The following is a 20,904-nucleotide window of genomic DNA, read 5'->3' as shown; positions in this document are numbered from 1 at the left end:
AAGGGCTAACTGGCTCCACATGGGCCCAGACAGGGAGATATCCCGGCTGCTGGAGGGGTCGGGGGAACCGGAAAAACTGGTCCGCTGGGGGTCATGCGCAGGAAGGGTTTAGGGATGGTAGAAGAGCCGTGAGGATGGATGTCGCCAACTCCCTGGGTGCCACCGGATTCACAAACTTCACCAAGAACACAACACAACTATTCAGACGACACCACTGTAAACCTCAACAGCCCTTCGGGCTGATTATCTCCCGGGCCCTCAGGAACCCCGGGAAGAAGACGGGGCTCGTCGTCCTCCCGAGGGAGATGGAAGCAAGTGGAAGACGCCCAGCCCCAGAAAGTCCCACTGAACTTCTCTTCACTTCAGGGGTCTTCAGACCCCCTCCGGTCGCACCTGATCAGCTTGTCTGGATGCCCGGCAACTGGGTGGGAGACCCTGGGCTGGGATTAAGGTGAAAGGGACCGCCTTACCTGCAGAAGATCTTCGCTCAGGACTTCAGTCTTCTCGGCCCTATACAGGGAAATTTAAAAAGAAATATAGATCGATCAATAACAGTGCTGTACTGGGGAGAGTACAACAGAGTGTGAAGCCACAATCCCTGACTTGAAGGAGTTTTTAATCCAGAAGGGGAGACAAAGACTACAGTAAATTACAGGTATGACTAACAGGAGGGATGAGAGTAGCCAAGGGCTAAGGAGATGTCGAACGGAAGGAAGCGGAATCCGAAGGCATTGCTTTCAGGAAGAGATTTCGGACCTAGCAACCATGGATCAGGCAGCCGAGGGATGTGGAAACCATAGAAACCAGCAGTGACCTCAATGGGGAACAGCCGAGCATTTTCCAGGGAGAAAACCCAGAGCAAAACCGGCTCTCACGACGATCCCGCCGGAAAAATCTAGCTCACCCCCTTGCAGGCACCCCGCAGCCCAGCCCAAAGGGCGTTGATTTGCCCCGCGATGTTGCCGGGATGGAACTACTAAATTGTGCTCATGGATCAATCCCCAATCTTGCTTTGGGAAGGACAGTGGACCAACTTCTGGATCTGCCCCCGGTCACCGGGCCGGACAAAGGGCCTGGTGGAAACGTCCACCCGGCCCCCTCTGGAATCCCAACCCACACCAGTTAAGCAGGATCTTGGCAAGAAATGGCACACGCTGCTCGGCTCACCAAACCCACCTAGTCTCTGGTCGGGGCCGGGATCAGGCCAGGATTCCCCATCAGGGGCTAGTCCTGACAGAATGTGGACCACCTTTGGGCTCGAAGGTTCCCGGGAAACCAGGCACAGAGGAGCAGGGCCAGGCGGGAGGGACCCTGGGGAATCTGCTACCAACTGGGGACTCCCAGTTCGAAATCTGGCTCGGGCAACTGCTTGCTGTGTGACCTTGGGCCGATCCTTTCACTCCTCTTTGCTTCAGTTTCCTCATCTGTAGAATGGAAATTAAGACTGACCCGATAGATCTGTGCCTACTCCAGGGCTCAGAAGAATATTTATAATAATAATGGTATTTATTAAGCGCTTACTATGTGCAAAGCACTGTTCTAAGCGCTGGGGTAGATACATGGTAATCAGGTTGTCCCACGTGGGGCTCACAGTCTCAATCCCCGTTTTACAGATGAGGTAACTGAGGCACAGAGAAGTGAAGTGACAAGTCACACAGCTGACAATTGGCAGAGCTGGGATTTGAACCCATGACCCCTGACTCCAAAGCCCGGGCTCTTTCCACTGAGCCACGCTGCTTCTCTAGTAAGCGCTTAATAGTATAATAATGGTAATAATACTGATTCATTCATTCGTTCAATTGTATTTACTGAGCGCTTACTGTGTGCAGAACACTGTACTAAGCGCTTGGGAAGTACAAGTTGGCAACATAATAATAACTGATAATAACATTGGCCTGGTGATGGTGCCTCATGTACCCTGAGGCCAGGAGAAGAAGGAGTACAAGTGGACCTACAGCAAGGGGGATTTAGGTTAGACAGTAGGAAAGCTTTTTGACTAACGGTGTCAAGCATTCTCTTTGGTGTTTGGGGAATGGCCTCGATTCTGTGTACTCTCCCAAGTGCTCAGTACACTACTCCGCACGGAGTAAGCGCTCAATAAACATGACTAAATGACCGACTGGAAACTCCTTCTTCACTGAATTTTTAAGGCAACGGGTGGCCAGATCTCGCGGAGGGTTTCTGAGCTGCGCTACCAGGAGCGGGGAGACGGACCCTAAATTGGCAACCAGTTTTGCTTTTTTGGGCCTACTGGTTTGTTCAGGATTCAGTTCCAGGATGGAGGCGGGAAGCACAGCCGAGATGGCCGCCCCGCTTTGGGCCCGGTCCACCCAGGGAGCATGGTGGGGTCAGGGAAACTGACACACCCCCTTTTAAACCACCCCACATCCCGGCTGCATCCCCAAACTCATCGCTGTGCCCAAAATGAAAACCCGACGTGGAGGCCAGGACACGGGGTGGGTGTCAGCCCGCTGTTGGGTCGGGACCGTCTCTATATGTTGCCAACTTGTACTTCCCAAGTGCTTGGTACAGTGCTCGGCACACAGTTAGCGCTCAGTAAATAGGACAATGAGTGAATGAATGAGTCGCTGTAAGGTGGAAATACTGGAAAAAAATGATAGAATCCCTCGACGGAGGCCAAACGAATTTTCCACCGACGGTGGGGGCTCTTACCAAGTCAGTGCCAAGCCACCAGTCCTGCTGGCCCCAAGTCGAGGTTGCCCCTCTAGCCGGAAAAAGCAGATTTCTGGGGTTGTGGCCTAGTGACCTGATGCCCAGGTGGGCGTCCAGCTAACTCCTCTCTTCCCTGCATGCCAATCTCGGACGGTTGGCACTTTTGCGGGAAGGAGGGGTAATGCCTCAGAGCCCCAAATAATAATAATAATGATAAGAATATTTGTTAAGCATTTACATGTGTTCTACGCACCGAGGAAGATATAATAGGATCAGAAACAATCCCTGACCCCCTCCGGGGGCTCAGAATCTAATTAGGAAGGAGAACAGATACTGAATCCCCATTATACAGATGGGGTAACTGAGGGACAGAGAAGTTAAGTGACTTGCTCAAAGTCACACAGCAAGCAGCGTGGCTCGGTGGAAAGAGCCCGGGCTTTGGAGTCAGAGGTCGTGGGTTCAAATCCCGGCAACACCAATTGTCAGCTGTGTGACTGTGGGCGAGTCACTTCACGTCTCTGTGTCTCGGTTCCCTCATCTGGAAAATGGGGATTAAGAATGTGAGCCCCCCGTGGGACAACCTGATCACCCTGTAACCTCCCCACAGCTTAGAACAGCGCTTTGCACATAGTAAGCGCTTAATAAATGCCATTATTATTATTATTATTATTATTATTACTATGGGGGAGGCGGGATTAAGTCCCAGGCCCTTCAACTCCCGGGCCCATTGTCTTTCCACTAGGCCATACTGCCATAGGGTTGAAATATCAGAGAAGGGGTAGGATAGCTTGGAGGACAAACATATATGTACTATTCATTTCTTCAGTTCAATCAATCATACTGATTAATAATAATAATAATAATAATAATAATAATGATGATGGTATTTGTTAAGTGCTTACTGTGTGCAAAGCACTCTTCTAAGCACTGGGGGAATACAAGGCGATCAGGTTGTCCCACATGGGGCTCACAGTCTTCATCCCCATTTTCCAGATGAGGGAACTGAGGCCCAGAGAAGTGAAGTGACTTGCCCAAAGTCACACAGCTGACAATTGGCGAGCCAGGATTTGAACCCATGACCTCCGACTCCAAAGCCCGGGCTCCTTCCAGTGAGCCACGCTGCTTCTCTCAAGCAGCAATAAAGAGAGACAATCCTTGCCCACTAGTAGAGAAGCAGCGTGTCTCAGTGGAAGGAGCCTGGGCTTTGGAGTTAGAGGTCGTGGGTTCAAATCCCGGTAACACCAACTGTCAGCTGTGTGACTTTGGGCAAGTCACTTAATTTCTCTGGGCCCCAGTTCCCTCATCTGTAAAATGGGGATTAAAACTGTGAGCCTCCCGTGGGACAACCTGATCACCTTGTAACCTCCCCAGCGCTTAGAACAGTGCTTTGCACATAGTAAGCGCTTAACAAATACCATCATTACTATTATTATTATAATAATCGTTGTAGTTTTATTGAGCCCCCATTTCGTGTGGCACGCAAGCAGCGTGGCTCAGTGAAAGAGCCGTGGGTCAGAGGTCGTGGGTTCTAATCCCGGCTCCGCCACTTGTCTGCTGTGTGACCTTGGGCAAGCCACTTCACTTCTCTGGGCCTCGGTTACCTCGTCTGTAAAATGAGGATCATGACTGTGAGCCCTACGTGGGACAACCTGTTTACCCTGTATCAACCCCAGCGCTTAGAACAGTGCTTTGCACAAAGTAAGCGCTTAACAAATACCATCATCATCATTATTATTATTATTATTACTAGTAGCACGGCACAGTGGAAAGAGCACGGGCTTTGGAGTCAGAGGTCAAGGGTTCAAATCCCAGCTCCGCCACCCAGCTGCTGTGTGACTTTGGGCAAGTCATTTAACTTCTCTGTGCCTCAGTGACCTCATCTGTAAAATGGGGATTGAGACTGTAAGCTTCACGTGGGATGAGCAAATCCAACCCCCGATTTGTATCCACCCCAGTGCTTAGTACAGTGCCTGGCACATAGGAATTGCTTAATAAATACCATAACTATTATTATTGTGTGACTTTGGGCAAGTTACTTGACTTCTCTGTGCCTCAGTTACCTCATCTGTAAAATGGGGATTAAGACTGTGAGCCCCACGTGGGACAACCTGATCAACTTGTAAACTCCCCTGAGCTTAGAACAGTGCTTTGCACATAGTAAGTGCTTAATATATGCCATTATTATTATTATTATTATTATTATTATTATTATTATTATTATTATTATTACTACTCTGGGGTTGGGAAGTTCAGAGTGACAAAGTGACAAGTTCCCTGCCCACAAGACGCTTCACGCCACCTCCCTAAACCCAGTCAGAGCCTCGCAAATCGCAAACGGCCCCGTTTCAAACCCGCGGTACACAACGGCGTCCCTTTCACCCGCAAAGATCTTGTCGTTCATTCATTCGTTCATTCATTCGTATTTATTGAGCGCTTACGGTGTGCAGAGCACTGTAGTAAGCGCTTGGGAAGTCCAAGTTGGCAACATCTAGAGACGGTCCCTACCCAACAGTGGGCTCACAGTCTAGAAGGGGGAGACGGAGAACAAAACATATTAACAGAATAAAATAAATAGAATAAATATGTACAAGTAAAATAAATAGAGTAATAACTTGTAATAAGTTATAACTTGTCCCAAGCAGCAGGAAATCATTCTCCCAAATGCTCGATGCTTTTCACGTGGTACGCGCTCAATAAATCCTAGGGACTGATTCACCGATCATCAGACCGCCCCCCGGACTGCTGAAGCTCCTCTTTGAAGTCACCCGTGGGAGAGGACGGGAAACTCTTTCTAAAGGCCTAGAGGGTCCATTTTACGAAAGAGACTCACCTCCCCGCAATCTATACATTATCTAGGAGACGGAAGGGGCTCAATCTTTGCTTTTCCATAGTCCTGCCCCATTTGGAGGGGTCCCATGGCCAGCCCACGCCTCTTCCCCACAACCGTCCCGCCCAACGGCCCAGCTTTTCTGCACGGCACGTGGAAGAGCAGTGGCGGAGAGACAAGTTCTCCGTGAGTCACGCTCCCAAACCTCAACGCGTTATTCCTTCTCCGCCATCCTGCCGCTCCCTCCGGACGACGAATGTTGAAATACCCGAACGGCTTCTCAGTGGGTGAGCTCCAAACCGGAGAAAAACATTAACGGTTCATCTCCATAATGATCTTTTCATGCTACAGAGCTTCCTCCAGAAACTGAAAGTATCATCTTGGTTATTATCTACGTTTCACGTCTCCCTGAGAGGCAGGGAAGCCAGCTCAGAGAGATGGAGGGGGCGAGGGCGGCACGACCGAAGAAGGGAAGCAGAGTGGCCTGGTGGAAAGCGAATGGGCCTTCGAGTCGGAGGACCTGGGTTCTAATCCAACTGCATGCTGTGTGACCTTGGGCAAGTCACTTGACTGCTCTGTGCCTCAGTTTCCTCAGATGAAAAACGGGGATGCAGTACCTGTTCTTCCTCTTACTTCAACTGGAACCCACAGGTGATACAGGGATTGTGTCCACCCTCACTGAACCTACCTCAGGACTTGGAACAGTGTTTGACACATAATAATGGCATTTATTAAGTGCTTACTATGTGCAAAGCACCGTTCTAAGCGCTGGGGAGGTTACAAGGTGAGCAGGGTGTCCCACGTGGGGCTCCCAGTCGGAGAAGCAGCGTGGCTCAGTGGAAAGAGCGTGGGCTTTGGAGTCAGAGGTCATAGGTTCAAATCCTGGCTCCGCCACTTGTCAGCCGTGTGACTTTGGGCAAGTCACTTCACTTCTCTGGGCCTCAGTTACCTCATCTGTAAAATGGGGATTAAGACTGTGAGCCCTATGTGGGACAACCTGATCACCTTGTAACCTCCCCAGCGCTTAGAACAGTGCTTTGCACAGAGTAAGCGCTTAATAAATGGCATCATTATTATTATTATTATTCATCCCCATTTTACAGATGAGGGAACTGAGGCCCGGAGAAGTGAAGTGACTTGCCCAAAGTCACACGGCTAAGTGGTGGAGTCAGGATTTGAACCCGTGACCTCTGACTCCAAAGCCCGGGCTCTTTCCACTGAGCCACGCTGCTTCTCTAACACAGTACGCGCTTAGCGAATACTGTGAAAAAAGGGTTGTGGTTAAGATACCTTCTAGACTGTGAGCCCACTGTTGGGTAGGGACCGTCTCTATACGTTGCCAACTTGTACTTCCCAAGCGCTTAGTACAGTGCTCTGCACACAGTAAGCGCTCAATAAATACGATTGATTGATTGATTCAGCGGCCCGACTTGCCCGGGAATGTCCTGGATATTCCTTGGTTCAGTCTGGGATTCGACTGAGCACGTCTAGCATCCTCTAGACTGTAAGCGCATTGTGGGCGGGGAAAATGTCTACTAACTCTGAACTCTGCGAGCGCTTAGAACAACGTTCTGCAGAAAGTAGGCGCTCAGTCAGTGCCATTGATTGATTAATTTAGTAACAGGAATATGCCTGGCCTGAGAATTATACCGGCAGCAGGCTAGTCTAGACCAGAACCTTGACAAACGGACCGACCGGTGGAAATGTCAACATGCTACAGCGGTATCTGCGTATTTCTTCCCCGGTGGAAAGCGGTTCCCAATCCCTGATTCTGATACCACCGAGGCCTCTCCCTCGCTTTCGCGGACCTTATCCTGGAAGATCTTCACTGGGAGTGCAGAATTAGATGCCGTCCACGAGCCTTGCTTCCTCGGCAAGATGCCAACGATCGACAAGACAGAGTAGAAGATGACTCGGTTGAAGACATCTTGGGCATCACACACTAGCCACCCGCCACAGAAAGTGGCCAGACAAGAGTCTGGAGTCCAGTCAGGTCACTAGCCCTGGAGCTCTGCTCGCCACAGTCCAGTTCCCGGGGATGGGGAGTGGATTGAGGATGGGCAAAAGTGGAATTCATTCATTCAATCGTATCTATTGAGCGCTTACTGTGGGCAGAGCACTGTACTAAGCGCTTAACTGCCCACTTGGAGAATGAGATGGGTCACTTGCAAGTGGGTGAGGAGGGAGAGGCAGAGGAAGAGAAGGACAGGACCACAGGCTTTGAAGTCAGAGGTCATGGGTTCAAATCCCGGCTCCGCCTATTGTCAGCTGTGTGACTTTGGGCAAGTCACTTCACTTCTCTGGGCCTCAGTGACCTCATTTGTAAAAAGGGGGTGAAGACTGTGAGCCCCCCGTGGGACAAACTGATAACCTCCCCAATGCTTAGAACAGTGCTCTGCACATAGTAAGCACTTAATAAATGCCATCATTATTATTAAGAATGCAGTCAAGTGCATCCATTCAGCCGTATATATTGAGCGCTTACTGTGTGCCGAGCACTGTACTAAGTGCTTGGGAAAGTAAGAAACAACAATAAACAGTGATAATCCCTGCCCACAACGAGCTCACAGTCTAGAGTGGGGGAGACCGACATTAATAGAAATAAATAAAATTACAGTTATGTACGTAAGTGTTTGGGGGCTGGGAGAGGGGAAGAACAAAGGAATAAATCAAATTATAGACACCTACATACGTGCTTTGGGGCCGGGAGGAGGGAAGAGCAAAGGAACCAAGTCAGAGCGACGCAGAAGGGAGTCGGAGATGAGGAAAAGTGGGGTTAGGTCTGGGAAGGCCTCTTGGAAGAGATGGACCTTCAGCAAGGCTTTGAAGCGGGGGAGAGTGGTTGTCTGTCGGATTAGAGGAGGGAGGGCGTTTCAGGCCAGAGGCAGGACGTGGATTACGGGTCGGCAGTGAGACGGGCGAGATCGACGCACGGTGAGAAGGTGAGCGCTAGAGGAGTTAGGCGGGCGGGCCGGGTCGTAGGAGAGAAGCAAGGTGAGGTTGGAGGGGACAAGGTGATGGAGTGGTTTAAAGCCAACGGAGAGGAATTTTTGTTGGATACGGAGGTGGATGGCCAACCACTGGAGTTTCTGGAGGAGCAGGGGGATGTGTCCAGAAGCTTTTTGCAGAAAAATCTCAGAAAATGTGTTATCACAGTCCAACTCCGTTCCAAACTCTCCCCATCCTTCACACCGTATCCTCCTCCCTCTGTGGAACCCCTGCTCTATCATGGGAAAGCTTCCCTTCATCTCTGACCCGTTTTCTGACCCCAACGGTGCTCCTCTTCGCCATCCCGGAAACTTCATTCTCCACAGAGACACTCTCCCTTGCTACTCTCTCCAGAAGGAGCCTCATTTCCCCCCCATCGCCAAGTCTCCCTGGGGAAGGGGATGAGTTGGCTTCCTTTTTGCTTCCCAAAGCCGCTTTCACACTATCCCACCCCCTCCATCCCTCTCTTGGCAAGCCAACTCCGCCCTCCCCACAAAACTCAATTCTCCTCCTCCCCATCCCTCCGTCAATCTCGTACCACCAATCCACAATCCTGGATCACCTCCACAGTTCGCTTCCTCCGCTCTTGTGCACAAGCTGTGGGGTGCTTGTTGGCAGGAATTCAGCTACCAGGCTGACCTTGGCCATCACAAATCCTATCTTCACCTGAATTAACTCTGCCTCCACATGGCAACAATTCTTCTCCATCCTTACTGACGCCCATGTTTTGACCACGTCAACTGTCGAACCCCTTTTCCCCTGACCCCATCTCCTTCCTCTAACGATCTGACCCCGTGTTCCACCGATAAAATCGAACTCTCTAGGCATAATCTCCGTAAAACCTCCCCTAGTCCATCCTCCTCATGCCCCCTTTTCGATTCTCCCCTCCTTCCCCAGAAGTATTAGGGAAGCAGCGTGGCTCAGTGGAAAGGGCCCGGTCTTTGGAGTCCGAGGTCATGGGTTCAAATCCCGGCTCCGCCGATTGTCAGCTGTGTGACTTTGGGCAAGTCACTTCAGTTCTCTGGGCCTCAGTTACCTCATCTGTAAAATGGGGATTAAGACTGTGAGCCCTATGTGGGACAACCTGATCACCTTGCAACCTCCCCAGCGCTTAGAACAGTGCTTTGCACATAGTAAGCGCTTAACAAATGCCACCATTATTGTTATGATTAATGCCATCATCATTATTATTATTATTATTTCAAGAGGAGACATTCTACCTCCTATCAATATCAACTCCCTCCACTTGTGCTTCCAACTCCATCCCTTTCGCACGTAATCTAAACACCTGCCCTTCCCTATTTCCCTCCCTGATCCCCTCTTCAACCGCTCACTTTCCAATGGCTCCTTCCCCATTGCTTCCCAACACCCCTAGATATTTCCTATCCTAAATAAAAATCCTATTTGAACTCCACAGTTATCACCCTGTCTCCCTCCTACCATTCTTCTTCAAACTCCTTGAGCAAGTTGTCGCTATCCGCTGCCTCCATTTCCTCTTCTCCATTTCTCTCCTGTACCCTTTAAACCTGGCTTCTGGCCATTTCACTGCAGGGAAACAGCCCTCTCTACGGTCACCGATGACCTTTTTCTTGCCAAATCCAATGGCCTCCACTCCATCCTAATCTTCCTTGACCTCTCAGCTGCCTCTGAAGCTGTGGACCACGCACTTCTAGAAACAATACCTAACCTTGGCTTCGCTGACACTGTCCTCTCCTGCTCTCCTCATCTTTCGCCGTTCCTTCTCAGTCTTTTTCGCAAGCTCCTCCTCTGCCTCCCACCCCTCAGCTTTGGGGGTCCCTCAAGGCTCTGTCCTGGGTCCCTTTCTATTTTCCACCTACATCCACTTCCTTGGAGAACTCATTGGTTCCCACGATTCTAATACACAGTTGATTCCCAAATCTACCTCTCCAGCCCCTGACACTCCTCAGGACCTTTCTATTTGGAGGTCCGCCAACACCTCAAACTTAACATGTCCAAAACAAACCCATCTTCCCAATCAAATCTACCTCTCCAGCCCTGACGTCTCTCCTTGTCTCCGATCTCGGGCTTCCTCCGGCCTTCAGTACATCTTCACTTGAACGCCTCACCATCATCTCAAACTTAACATGTCCAAAACAGAATTAATCTTCCCACCCAAACTCTGTCCTCCTCGTGACTTTCCCATCACCGTAGAAAACATCACCAGATTCCCTACCTCCCAAGACCGTAAACTTGGCAATGTCCTTGACTCATGGCTTAGTGGAAAACGCCCAGGCTTGGGAGCCAGAGGTGGCGGGTTTTAATCCCAGCTCCACCACTTGTCCGCCGTGTGATTTTGGGCAAATCACTTAACTTCTCTGTGCCTCGGTTACCACATCTGTAAAATGGGGATTGAGACTGTAAGCCCCTAGTGGGACAACCTGATTGTATCTACGCCAGCACTTACAGTAGTGCTTGGCGCATAGCAAGCACTTAACAAATACCATTATTATTATCATTATATCTACTTGTACATATTTATGATTCTATTTATTTTATTTTGTTAATACATTTTGCTTTGTTGTCTGTCTCCCCCTCCTAGACTGTGAGCCCGTTGTTGGGTAGGGACCGTCTCTATATGTTGCCAACTTGTACTTCCCAAGCGCTTAGTAGAGTGCTCTGCACACAGTAAGCACTCAATAAATACGATTGAATGAATGAATGAATTATTATTATTATTCAACCCGCATGATCAATCTGTCACCGTATTCTGTTAGTTCTAAGTTCACAATATCTCTCCATCTCCCACCCTTTGTTCTCCACATAGTTTGCTATCACACTGGTCCAATTACTTACATCACACCTTGATTACCACATAATCCTTCTCAATAACCTCCCTGCCTCCTATCTGTCCCCATGCCAGTCCATTCCAGTCCACCCGGACGACTCTTCTAACAAAACAGTCCACATCGCCCCAATCCTCAAAATGGTTGCCCATCCACTTCCGTATCAAACAGAAACTCCTTTCCATGGCCTTTAAGGCTCTCGATGAGCTCATCACCTCCTACTTACCTCGCTTAATCTCCTAAAACCACCCAGAATGGCCACGTCTCTTCTCTAAAACCAACCTACTCACTGTACCTCAATCTTGTCTATCTCCACGCCAACCCCTGGTCCATGTCCGGCCACTGACGTGGAATTCTTTCCCATTTTTTATATGGAAGACCATCACTCTCCCCACCTCCAAAGGTTTCTTAAAATCACACCTCGTCCAAAAAGCTGTCCCTGGATAAGTTCTCATTTCCCCTGTTCGCCCACCCTTCGGTACCACCTATGTGTTTGGATTTGTACCCCCCCTAAACATTGATATTTCCTCCACTCTTAGCCCCGCAGCATTTAAGGTATAGTTGCTTTCATTCTGTCATTTCCCGTACCCATAATTTATTCTAATGTCTGTCATCCTCTAATTATAATAATACTATATAATAATAATAATAATGATGACATTTGTTAAGCACTTACTATGTGCAAAGCACTGTTCTAAGAGCTGGGGAGGTTACAAGGTGATCAAGTTGTCCCACGGGGGGCTCACAGTCTTAATCCCCCATTTTCCAGATGAGGTAACTGAGGCACAGAGAAGGTAAGCGACTTGCCCAAAGTCACACAGCTGACAACTGGAGGAGCTGGAATTTGAACCCATGACCACTGACTCCAAAGCCCACGCTCTTTCCACTGAGCCACGCTGTTTCTCTAAAATTCTCTCAGTTTGTATGCCCTAAACATTGATATTTCCTCCACTCTTAGCCCCGCAGCATTTAAGGTATAGTTGCTTTCATTCTGTCATTTCCCGTACCCATAATTTATTCTAATGTCTGTCATCCTCTGATTATAATAATAATATATAATAATAATAATAATGATGACATTTGTTAAGCACTTACTATGTGCAAAGCACTGTTCTAAGCGCTGGGGAGGTTACAAGGTGATCAAGTTGTCCCACGGGGGGCTCACAGTCTTAATCCCCCATTTTCCAGATGAGGTAACTGAGGCACAGAGACGTTAAGCAACTTGCCCAAAGTCACACAGCTGACAACTGGAGGAGCTGGAATTTGAACCCATGACCACTGACTCCAAAGCCCACGCTCTTTCCACTGAGCCACGCTGTTTCTCTAAAATTCTCTCAGTTTGTATGCCCTAAACATTGATATTTCCTCCACTCTTAGCCCCGCAGCATTTAAGGTATAGTTGCTTTCATTCTGTCATTTCCCGTACCCATAATCTATTCTAATGTCTGTCATCCTCTAATTATAATAATAATATATAATAATAATAATAATGATGACATTTGTTAAGCACTTACTATGTGCAAAGCACTGTTCTAAGCGCTGGGGAGGTTACAAGGTGATCAAGTTGTCCCACGGGGGGCTCAATTTGTACCCCCTAAACATTGATATTTCCTCCGCTCTTAGCCCCGCAGCATTTAAGGTATATTTGCTTTCATTCTGTCATTTCCCGTACCCATAATTTATTCTAATGTCTGTCTCGCCCTCTAAACTGTAACCTCTGTGGAACTCGCAGCATGCACAGGGGATACAGCACGGGCTTCGGAGTCAGGTTCTCATCCCGACTCCGCCACTTGTCCGCTGTGTGGCCTTGGGCAAGTCACTTTACTTCTCCGTGCCGCAGTTTATCTCATCCGTAAAATGGGGAAGGAGACTGTGAGCCCCAAGTGTATATGTATATATGTTTGTACATATTTATTACTCTATTTATTGTACTTGTAAATATTTAATCTATTTATTTTATTTTGTTAATATGCTTTGTTTTGTTGTCTGTCTCCCCCTTCTAGACTGTGATCCCGCTGTTGGGTAGGGACCACCTCTATATTTGCCAATGCGTACTTCCCAAGTGCTTAGTACAGTGCTCTGCACACAGTAAGCGCTCAATAAATACGACAATGAATGAATGAATGAAAGTGGGATCAGGACTCTGTTCAACTGCATTGGCTTTGTATCCACTCCAGTGCTTAATACAGTGTCTAATACCTTTGCGCAGGACCAAAACATGTATGTATGCTCTGTAATTTATTTATTTATATCAATCTCTATCTCCCCTTCTAGACTATCAGCTCGTTGTGGGCAGGGAACACATCTACCAATTCTGTTGTATTGAAATCTCCCATTCATTCTCCCAAGCGCTTAGGATGGTAATCTGCACAGGGTACGCACTCAATAAATACCATTGATTGGTTTGATAAGTAGAACAGGGGAAAGTCCTTGGGAAGGTAGTTATCAAACTTTGGCCACCAATTGGTCCAAGTCACGTGGCTCAGTGGAAAGAGGCCAGGCTTTGGAGTCAGAGGTCATGGGTTCAAATCCCGGCCCCGCCAGTTGCCAGCTGTGTGACTTTGGGCAAGTCACTTCACTGGGCCTCAGTTCCCTCATCTGTAAAATGGGGATTAAGACTGTGAGCCCCCCGTGGGACAACCTGATCACCTTGTAACTCCCCAGTGCTTAGAACAGTGCTTTGCACATAGTAAATGCTTAATAAATGCCATTATTATGAATCTTATTTTCAAATACTTCACACGTACAAATATCTAAATATGCAGCTCTGAATGTATGCAAGTATGTGTGTGTACCTGAATGTGCTTCTGAGTGAGGGGTTAGGGGTCGAACTCCTCAGGCCACTGGGTATATTTGTTTCTTCTCTGTGCCTCAGTTCCCTCATCTGTAAAATGGGGATTAAGACTGTGAGCCCCATGTGGGACAACCTCATTACCTTGCATCTACCCCGGCGTTTCGAACAAGGCTTGGCACATAGTAAACGCTTAACAAATACCACCATTATTATTATTATTATTTCAGTTTTGGCTCTGGAGTGTCCCCTGGCCCAAATTGTAGGATTCCAGGCCTTGTCTGTCCAATGCCCTTCAACTCTGCCGTCTCTCGGACTTCATCTTCTAAGCAGTAAGAGTTGTGACAGTGGTATTTACTGAGTGCCTGCTCGGTGCAAAGCACTTTGATGATGATGATGGCATTTGTTAAGCGCTTACTATGTGCAAAGCACTGTTCTAAGCGCTGGGGGGATACAAGGTGATTGGGTTGTCCCACGTGGGGCTCACAGTCACCAACACCATTTTACAGATGAGGTAACTGAGGCTCCGAGAAGTGAAGTGACTTGCCCAAAGTCACACAGCAGACACGCGGCAGAGCCGGTATTCGAACCCATGACCTCTGACTCCAAAGCCCGTGCTCTTTCCACTGAGCCACGCTGCTTCTCTAAGCGTTGCTAAGCTTTGCTAAGCGTTTGTCCCCAAGACCTTCCACTCTAATGGAAGAGACAGATCATAATAATAATTATTATTATATTATATAATTAATAATTATATTATATAATATAATTTTATTATTATTATGAACATTATTATTATGGCATTTGTTAAGCGCTTACTACGTGCCAAGCATTGTTCTAAGCGCTGGGGTAGATGCAAGGTAATCAGGTCATCCCACGTGGGGCTCACGGTCGTAATCCCCATTTTACAGGTGCGGTAACTGAGGCACAGAGAAGTGACGTGGCTTGCTCGAGGTCACACAGCAGACAACTGGCAGAGCCGGCATTAGAACTCACGTCCTCTGACTCCCAAGCCTGGGTTCTTTCCACTACTGCTTCTCTAATGTAAAATTATTAAAGATGTAAAAATATTCACAAGTAAACAACAGATAATTGATCGTAAAATTGATTAGATACAGATGCAGAAGTGCAGAGAAAGGGCAAACGTAAATAGCTATTTGTTCAGGTAGTTGATAAGAGCTGGGAGATCATCATCAGTGGTATTTATTAAGCGCTTAACTGTGTGCAGAACGCAGTCCTAGGTACTTAGGAGAGTTCAATATAACAGAGTTGGCAGAAATATTAACAGTCCACAGTGAAAGGCTGGGATTTTAGGACTGGAAAGTCTTAAATATTCTGTTAGTCTTCATGTAGTGGCTACAGAATCCCCGCTTTTTTCAACAATGTCCAAAAAGTACCTTGAGGAATACCCTGACAAGTTGATGTCAGCGGAAAGAAACATTTCCACGGTATTTGCCAAAGAGCAATTCCATTTAGTTTGTCGTGTCTTATGTTTCTGACCAGTGGCGACTCCTTGGACATATCTTGGTCATAATAATAATAATAATAATGATGGCATTTATTAAGCGCTATGTGCAAGGCACTGTTTTAAGCACTGGGGAGGATACAAAGTGATTAGGCTGTCCCACGTGGGGCTCACAGACAATCTCCATTTTGCAGATGAGGGAACTGAGGCACAGAGAAGTCAAGTAACTTGCCCAAAGTCACACAGCTGACAAGTGGCGGAGCCGGGATTTGAACCCATGACCTCTGACTCCAAAGCCCGGGCTCTTTCCACTGAGCCACGCTGTCAGGGGTTCAAATCCCCGCTCGGCCAATTGTGCGCTGTGTGACTTTGGGCAAGTCGCTTCACTTCTCTGCGCCTCAGTTCCCTCATCTGGAAAACGGGGATGAAGACTGTGAACCCCCCGTGGGACAATCTGATCACCTCGCATCCTCCCCAGAGCTTAGAACAGTGCTTTGCACATAACAAATATTATTATTATTATTATTATCTCTCCCAGGGATTACGACTGTGATCACCTTGTAACTTCCCCAGCGCTTCGCACCTAGTAAGCGCTTGATAAACGCCATCATGATTATTATTATCATAAAGCACCTTCCCCTGAGAAAACCCCCGAGGGGGGCTGAGTTTTTATGACACGAGACGCCACGTCAAATGCCGTTTAAGATACTATTAGAATTCAATTCATCCGCCGTGATTCTCCACGACGGGAGAGTCATCTTTCCTTCTTGTACGAGGCAGTTTTTCAGATGGAAAACAACAACCTGAACCGCCTGCCGAGAGCGGTTTTCTGCCACACGGAACCAGGCATGAATCAACGACACAAATGTTCGCGCCCACCCGCCGCATCCCACCCCCACACGATGCCACTGATTGTGTCATTCACCTGCGATTGCATGTGCGGCTCAACAACCACGGCAGGACCCACAAACCCCGCTGCCTTTGCGACACGGTGCACACAGAAAGATGAAAAGCAACACATTTCACTTGCTGGCCCTGAATGGCGGCGAGAACCAGAGGAGCGGGATTTCGTTCCGTCGCATTTATTGAGCGCTTACTGTGTGCAGAGCGCTTGTGTGGCTACTGGAGAGAGGAATGGGCCACAGAGTCGGAGCACCCGGGTTCTAATCCCAGCTCCACCAAGTGTCTGCTGTGTGACCTCGGGCCAATCGCTTAACTTCTCTGTGCTTCGGTGACCTCCTCTCTAAAATAGGGATTCAATGCCCGTTCTCCTTCCTACTTCCTAGACCGCGAGCCCGGTGTGGGTCAGGGACTGAATCTGCCCTTTTTATCTTGGATCAGCGTGGCTCAGTGGAAAGAGCCTGGGCAATGGAGTCAGTGGTCACGGGTTCAAATCCCAGCTCCGCCAATTGTCCGCTGTGTGACTTCGGGCAAGTCACTTCGCTTCTCTGGGCCTCAGTTCCCTCATCTGGAAAATGGGGATTGGCTGTGAGCCCCCCGTGGGCCAACCTGATCACCTTGTAGCCTCCCCGGCGCTTAGAACAGTGCTTTGCACATAGTAAGCGCTTAATAAATGGCATTATTACTATTATTTTCTTCTCCAGAGCTAAGAACAATTCTTGACACGCCGTAAGCGCTTAACAAATACCACAGTTATTATAATTATCAATCAATCAATCGTATTTACTGAGCGCTTACTGTGTGCAGAGCACTGTACTAAGCGCTTGGGAAATACAAGTTGGCAACATATAGAGACGGTCTCTACCCAACAGTGGGCTCACAGTCTAATTATGGGAGACTGGAGGTGAGAAATGTCAGCACTGAATCTTCCCAACAGCCCGGCTGGGGATTAAACACTGAGAAAAGCCAAGCACAGAGCCCGGAGGGGCCCAATCCTTAAGGAATTTTAAAAATAAGACACAACCTCAAATTTGTACAGCACTTCTTTTCCCCCAAGCACTTTCGTTTCTTTTTTTCGAATTTTATCCTCACAACACCACCAGTTAGGGAGAGGCGGATTGTCCCCATTTTACAGATAAGGTGACGTGACTTGCCGTAGGTCGTCCAGACGTGATTCATAGGCCCTGTTCCTTCCACTAAAACACAGTGCCCGTCACAGAAGAAATTACAGCCTCGTGGAAAGAAAACCCGCCTGGGGAGTCAGAGGACCTCGGTTCTAATCCCAGCTCCGTCATCTTGTCTGCTGTGTGTCCTTGGGCAGGTCCCTTAACTTCTCTGTGCCTCAGGTACCTCATCTGGAAGATGGGGGTGAAGACTGGGAGCCCCCCACGGGATTATCACGCTGGAGAAGCAGCATGGCTCAGTGGAAAGAGGCCGGGCTTCGGAGTCAGAGGGCATGGGTTCATATCCCAGCTCTGCCAACTGTCAGCTGTGTGACTTTGGGCAAGTCACTTAACTTCTCTGCCAATTTGTACTTCCCAAGCGCTTAGTACAGTGCTCTGCACATAGTAAGCGCTCAATAAATACGATTGATTGATTGATTGATTCTCTGTGCCTCAGTTCCCTCATCTGTAAAATGGGGACTGACTGTGAGCCCCCTCTGGGACAACCTGATCACCTTGTACCTCCCCAGCGCTTAGAACAGTGCTTTGCACATAGTAAGCGCTTAATAAATGCCATCATTATTATTACTCTATTTATTTATTTATTTTACTTGAACATATCTATTCTATTTATTTTATTTTGTTAATATGTTTTGTTTTGTTCTCTGTCTCCCCCTTCTAGACTGTGAGCCCACTGTTGGGTAGGGACCGTCTCTATATGTTGCTAACTTGTACTTCCCAGGCGCTTAGTACAGTGCTCTGCACACAGTAAGTGCTCAATAAATACGATTGATTGATTGATTGATTGATTCTCTGGGCCTCAGTGACCTCACCTGGAAAATGGGGATGAAATCTGTGAGCCCCCCGTGGAACCACCTGATCACCTTGTCAACCCCCCCAGCGCTTAGACCAGTGCTTTGCACATAGTAAGCGCTTAATAAATACCATCATTATTATTATTATTATCTACCCCAGCACACAGAATGGTGCTTGGCGCATAGTAAGCGCTTAACAAAGACCATAATTATTGTATCTCTCCCAGTGCTTAGCAGAGTGCTTGGCACATAGTAAGTTCATTCACTCATTCATTCAATGGTATTTATTGAGCGCTTACTGTGCAGAGCACTGTACTAAGCGCTTGGGAAGTCCAAGTTGGCAACATATGGAGACGGTCCCTACCCAACAGCGGGCTCACGGTCTAGAAGTGCTTAGCAGATGCTATTATTAGAACAGTGCTTTGCACATAGTAAGCGCTTAACAAATACCATCATTATTATCATTCTCGCCTAGCACACGAATGCTCTCCTTTTGACTGGGTGATGGAGAGGAACTGTAGTCATGGCAACAACCAGGCAACAGTGGAGAGCAGCAGCCCAGGGAGGCTTCCCGGTTTCCGGGGCCGCTCTCCTTTCTCAGGAGCAGCCCCACTGAGGTAGCCCTTAATAATAATAATAATAATAATAATAATAATGGCATTTGTTAAGCGCTTACTATGTGCAAAGCACTGTTCTAAGCCCTGTTCGAGCCACCCCTGCCGCGTCACCTGGCCCATCCGGTGGAATGGTCCTGGGGCAGGGAGGAGACGGAATGAGGCCCTTCTGCAGCCTTTTCTTTCCCTTCCTCTCTCCCCTCCGCCTTTCTGCCTCTCCTCCATCCCCTCTTCCCCTTTCTGCCCCTCCTGCTTCGCTGCGTCCCTCCCATACCTCTTTCCATCCTCATCCTTTTCATCCTCTCATCCTAGAGGAGCAGCATGAATCAGAGGTCATGGGTTCAAATCCCGGCTCCGCCCCTTGTCAGCTGGGTGACTTTGGGCAAGTCACTTCACTTCTCCGGGCCTCAGTTTCCTCATCTGGAAAATGGGGGTGAAGACGGTAAGCCCCCCATGGGACAACCCAATCACCTTGTAACCTCCCCAGCGCTTAATACCATCATTATTATTATTATTATATTATCCTCTCCCTCACCGCATCTGCGCCCCCATGACCAGTGGGGAACTTAGACTAGACTGTGAACCCCAAGACGCACATAGTAAGCGCTTAATAAATACCATTATTATTATTATTATTATTATATTATCCTTTCCCTCACCGCGTCTGCGCCCCCATGACCAGTGGGGAACTTAGACTAGACTGGGAACCCCAAGACGCACATAGTAAGCACTTAATAAATACCATTATTATTATTATTATTATTATTATATTATCCTCTCCCTCACCGCATCTGTGCCCCCATGACCAGTGGGGAACTTAGACTAGACTGTGAACCCCAAGACACACATAGTAAGCGCTAAATAAATACCATCATTATTACTATCATTATATTATCCTCTCCCTCACCGCATCTGCGCCCCCATGACCAGTGGGGAACTTAGACTAGACTGTGAACCCCAAGACGCACATGGTAAGCGCTTAATAAATACTGTCATTATTATTATTATTATATTATCCTCTCCCTCACCGCATCTGCGCCCCCATGACCAGTGGGGAACTTAGACTAGACTGGGAACCCCAAGACACACATAGTAAGCGCTTAATAAATACCATCATTATTACTATTATTATATTATCCTCTCCCTCACTGCATCTGCACCCCCATGACCAGTGGGGAACTTAGACTAGACTGGGAACCCCAAGACGCACATAGTAAGCGCTTAATAAATACCATCATTATTATTATTATTATATTATCCTCTCCCTCACCGCATCTGCGCCCCCATGACCAGTGGGGAACTTAGACTAGACTGTGAACCCCAAGACGCGCATAGTAAGCGCTTAATAAATACCATCATTATTATTATTATTATATTATCCTCTCCCTCACCGCATCTGCGCCCCCATGACCAGTGGGGAACTTAGACTAGATTGGGAACCCCAAGACGCACATAGTAAGCACTTAATAAATACCATTATTATTATTATTATTATTATTATATTATCCTCTCCCTCACCGCATCTGTGCCCCCCTGACCAGTGGGGAACTTAGACTAGACTGTGAACCCCAAGACACACATAGTAAGCGCTAAATAAATACCATCATTATTACTATCATTATATTATCCTCTCCCTCACCGCATCTGCGCCCCCATGACCAGTGGGGAACTTAGACTAGACTGTGAACCCCAAGACGCACATAGTAAGCGCTTAATAAATACTGTCATTATTATTATTATTATATTATCCTCTCCCTCACCGCATCTGCGCCCCCATGACCAGTGGGGAACTTAGACTAGACTGTGAACCCCAAGACGCGCATAGTAAGCGCTTAATAAATACCATCATTATTACTATCATTATATT

General features: G+C 47.9%; 1 protein-coding gene across 4 annotated transcripts in view; it reads right to left on the bottom strand.

Moving 5' to 3' along the window:
- ARHGAP44 (Rho GTPase activating protein 44) overlaps nt 1-20,904 on the bottom strand; it is a 144,552-nt gene that overhangs the window by 61,458 nt on the left and 62,190 nt on the right. For all 4 annotated transcript variants that reach the window (XM_038742845.1, XM_038742849.1, XM_038742846.1 and 1 more), the window contains exon 2: nt 471-510. In XM_038742845.1, coding sequence (XP_038598773.1) covers nt 471-510 — 40 coding nt within the window. The remainder of the gene's footprint in view (nt 1-470; nt 511-20,904) is intronic.

Source organism: Tachyglossus aculeatus, unplaced genomic scaffold, assembly GCF_015852505.1.
Source record: "Tachyglossus aculeatus isolate mTacAcu1 unplaced genomic scaffold, mTacAcu1.pri scaffold_1_arrow_ctg1, whole genome shotgun sequence".
NCBI lineage: Eukaryota > Metazoa > Chordata > Mammalia > Monotremata > Tachyglossidae > Tachyglossus > Tachyglossus aculeatus.
This window is presented reverse-complemented; position numbering and strand designations above follow the sequence as displayed.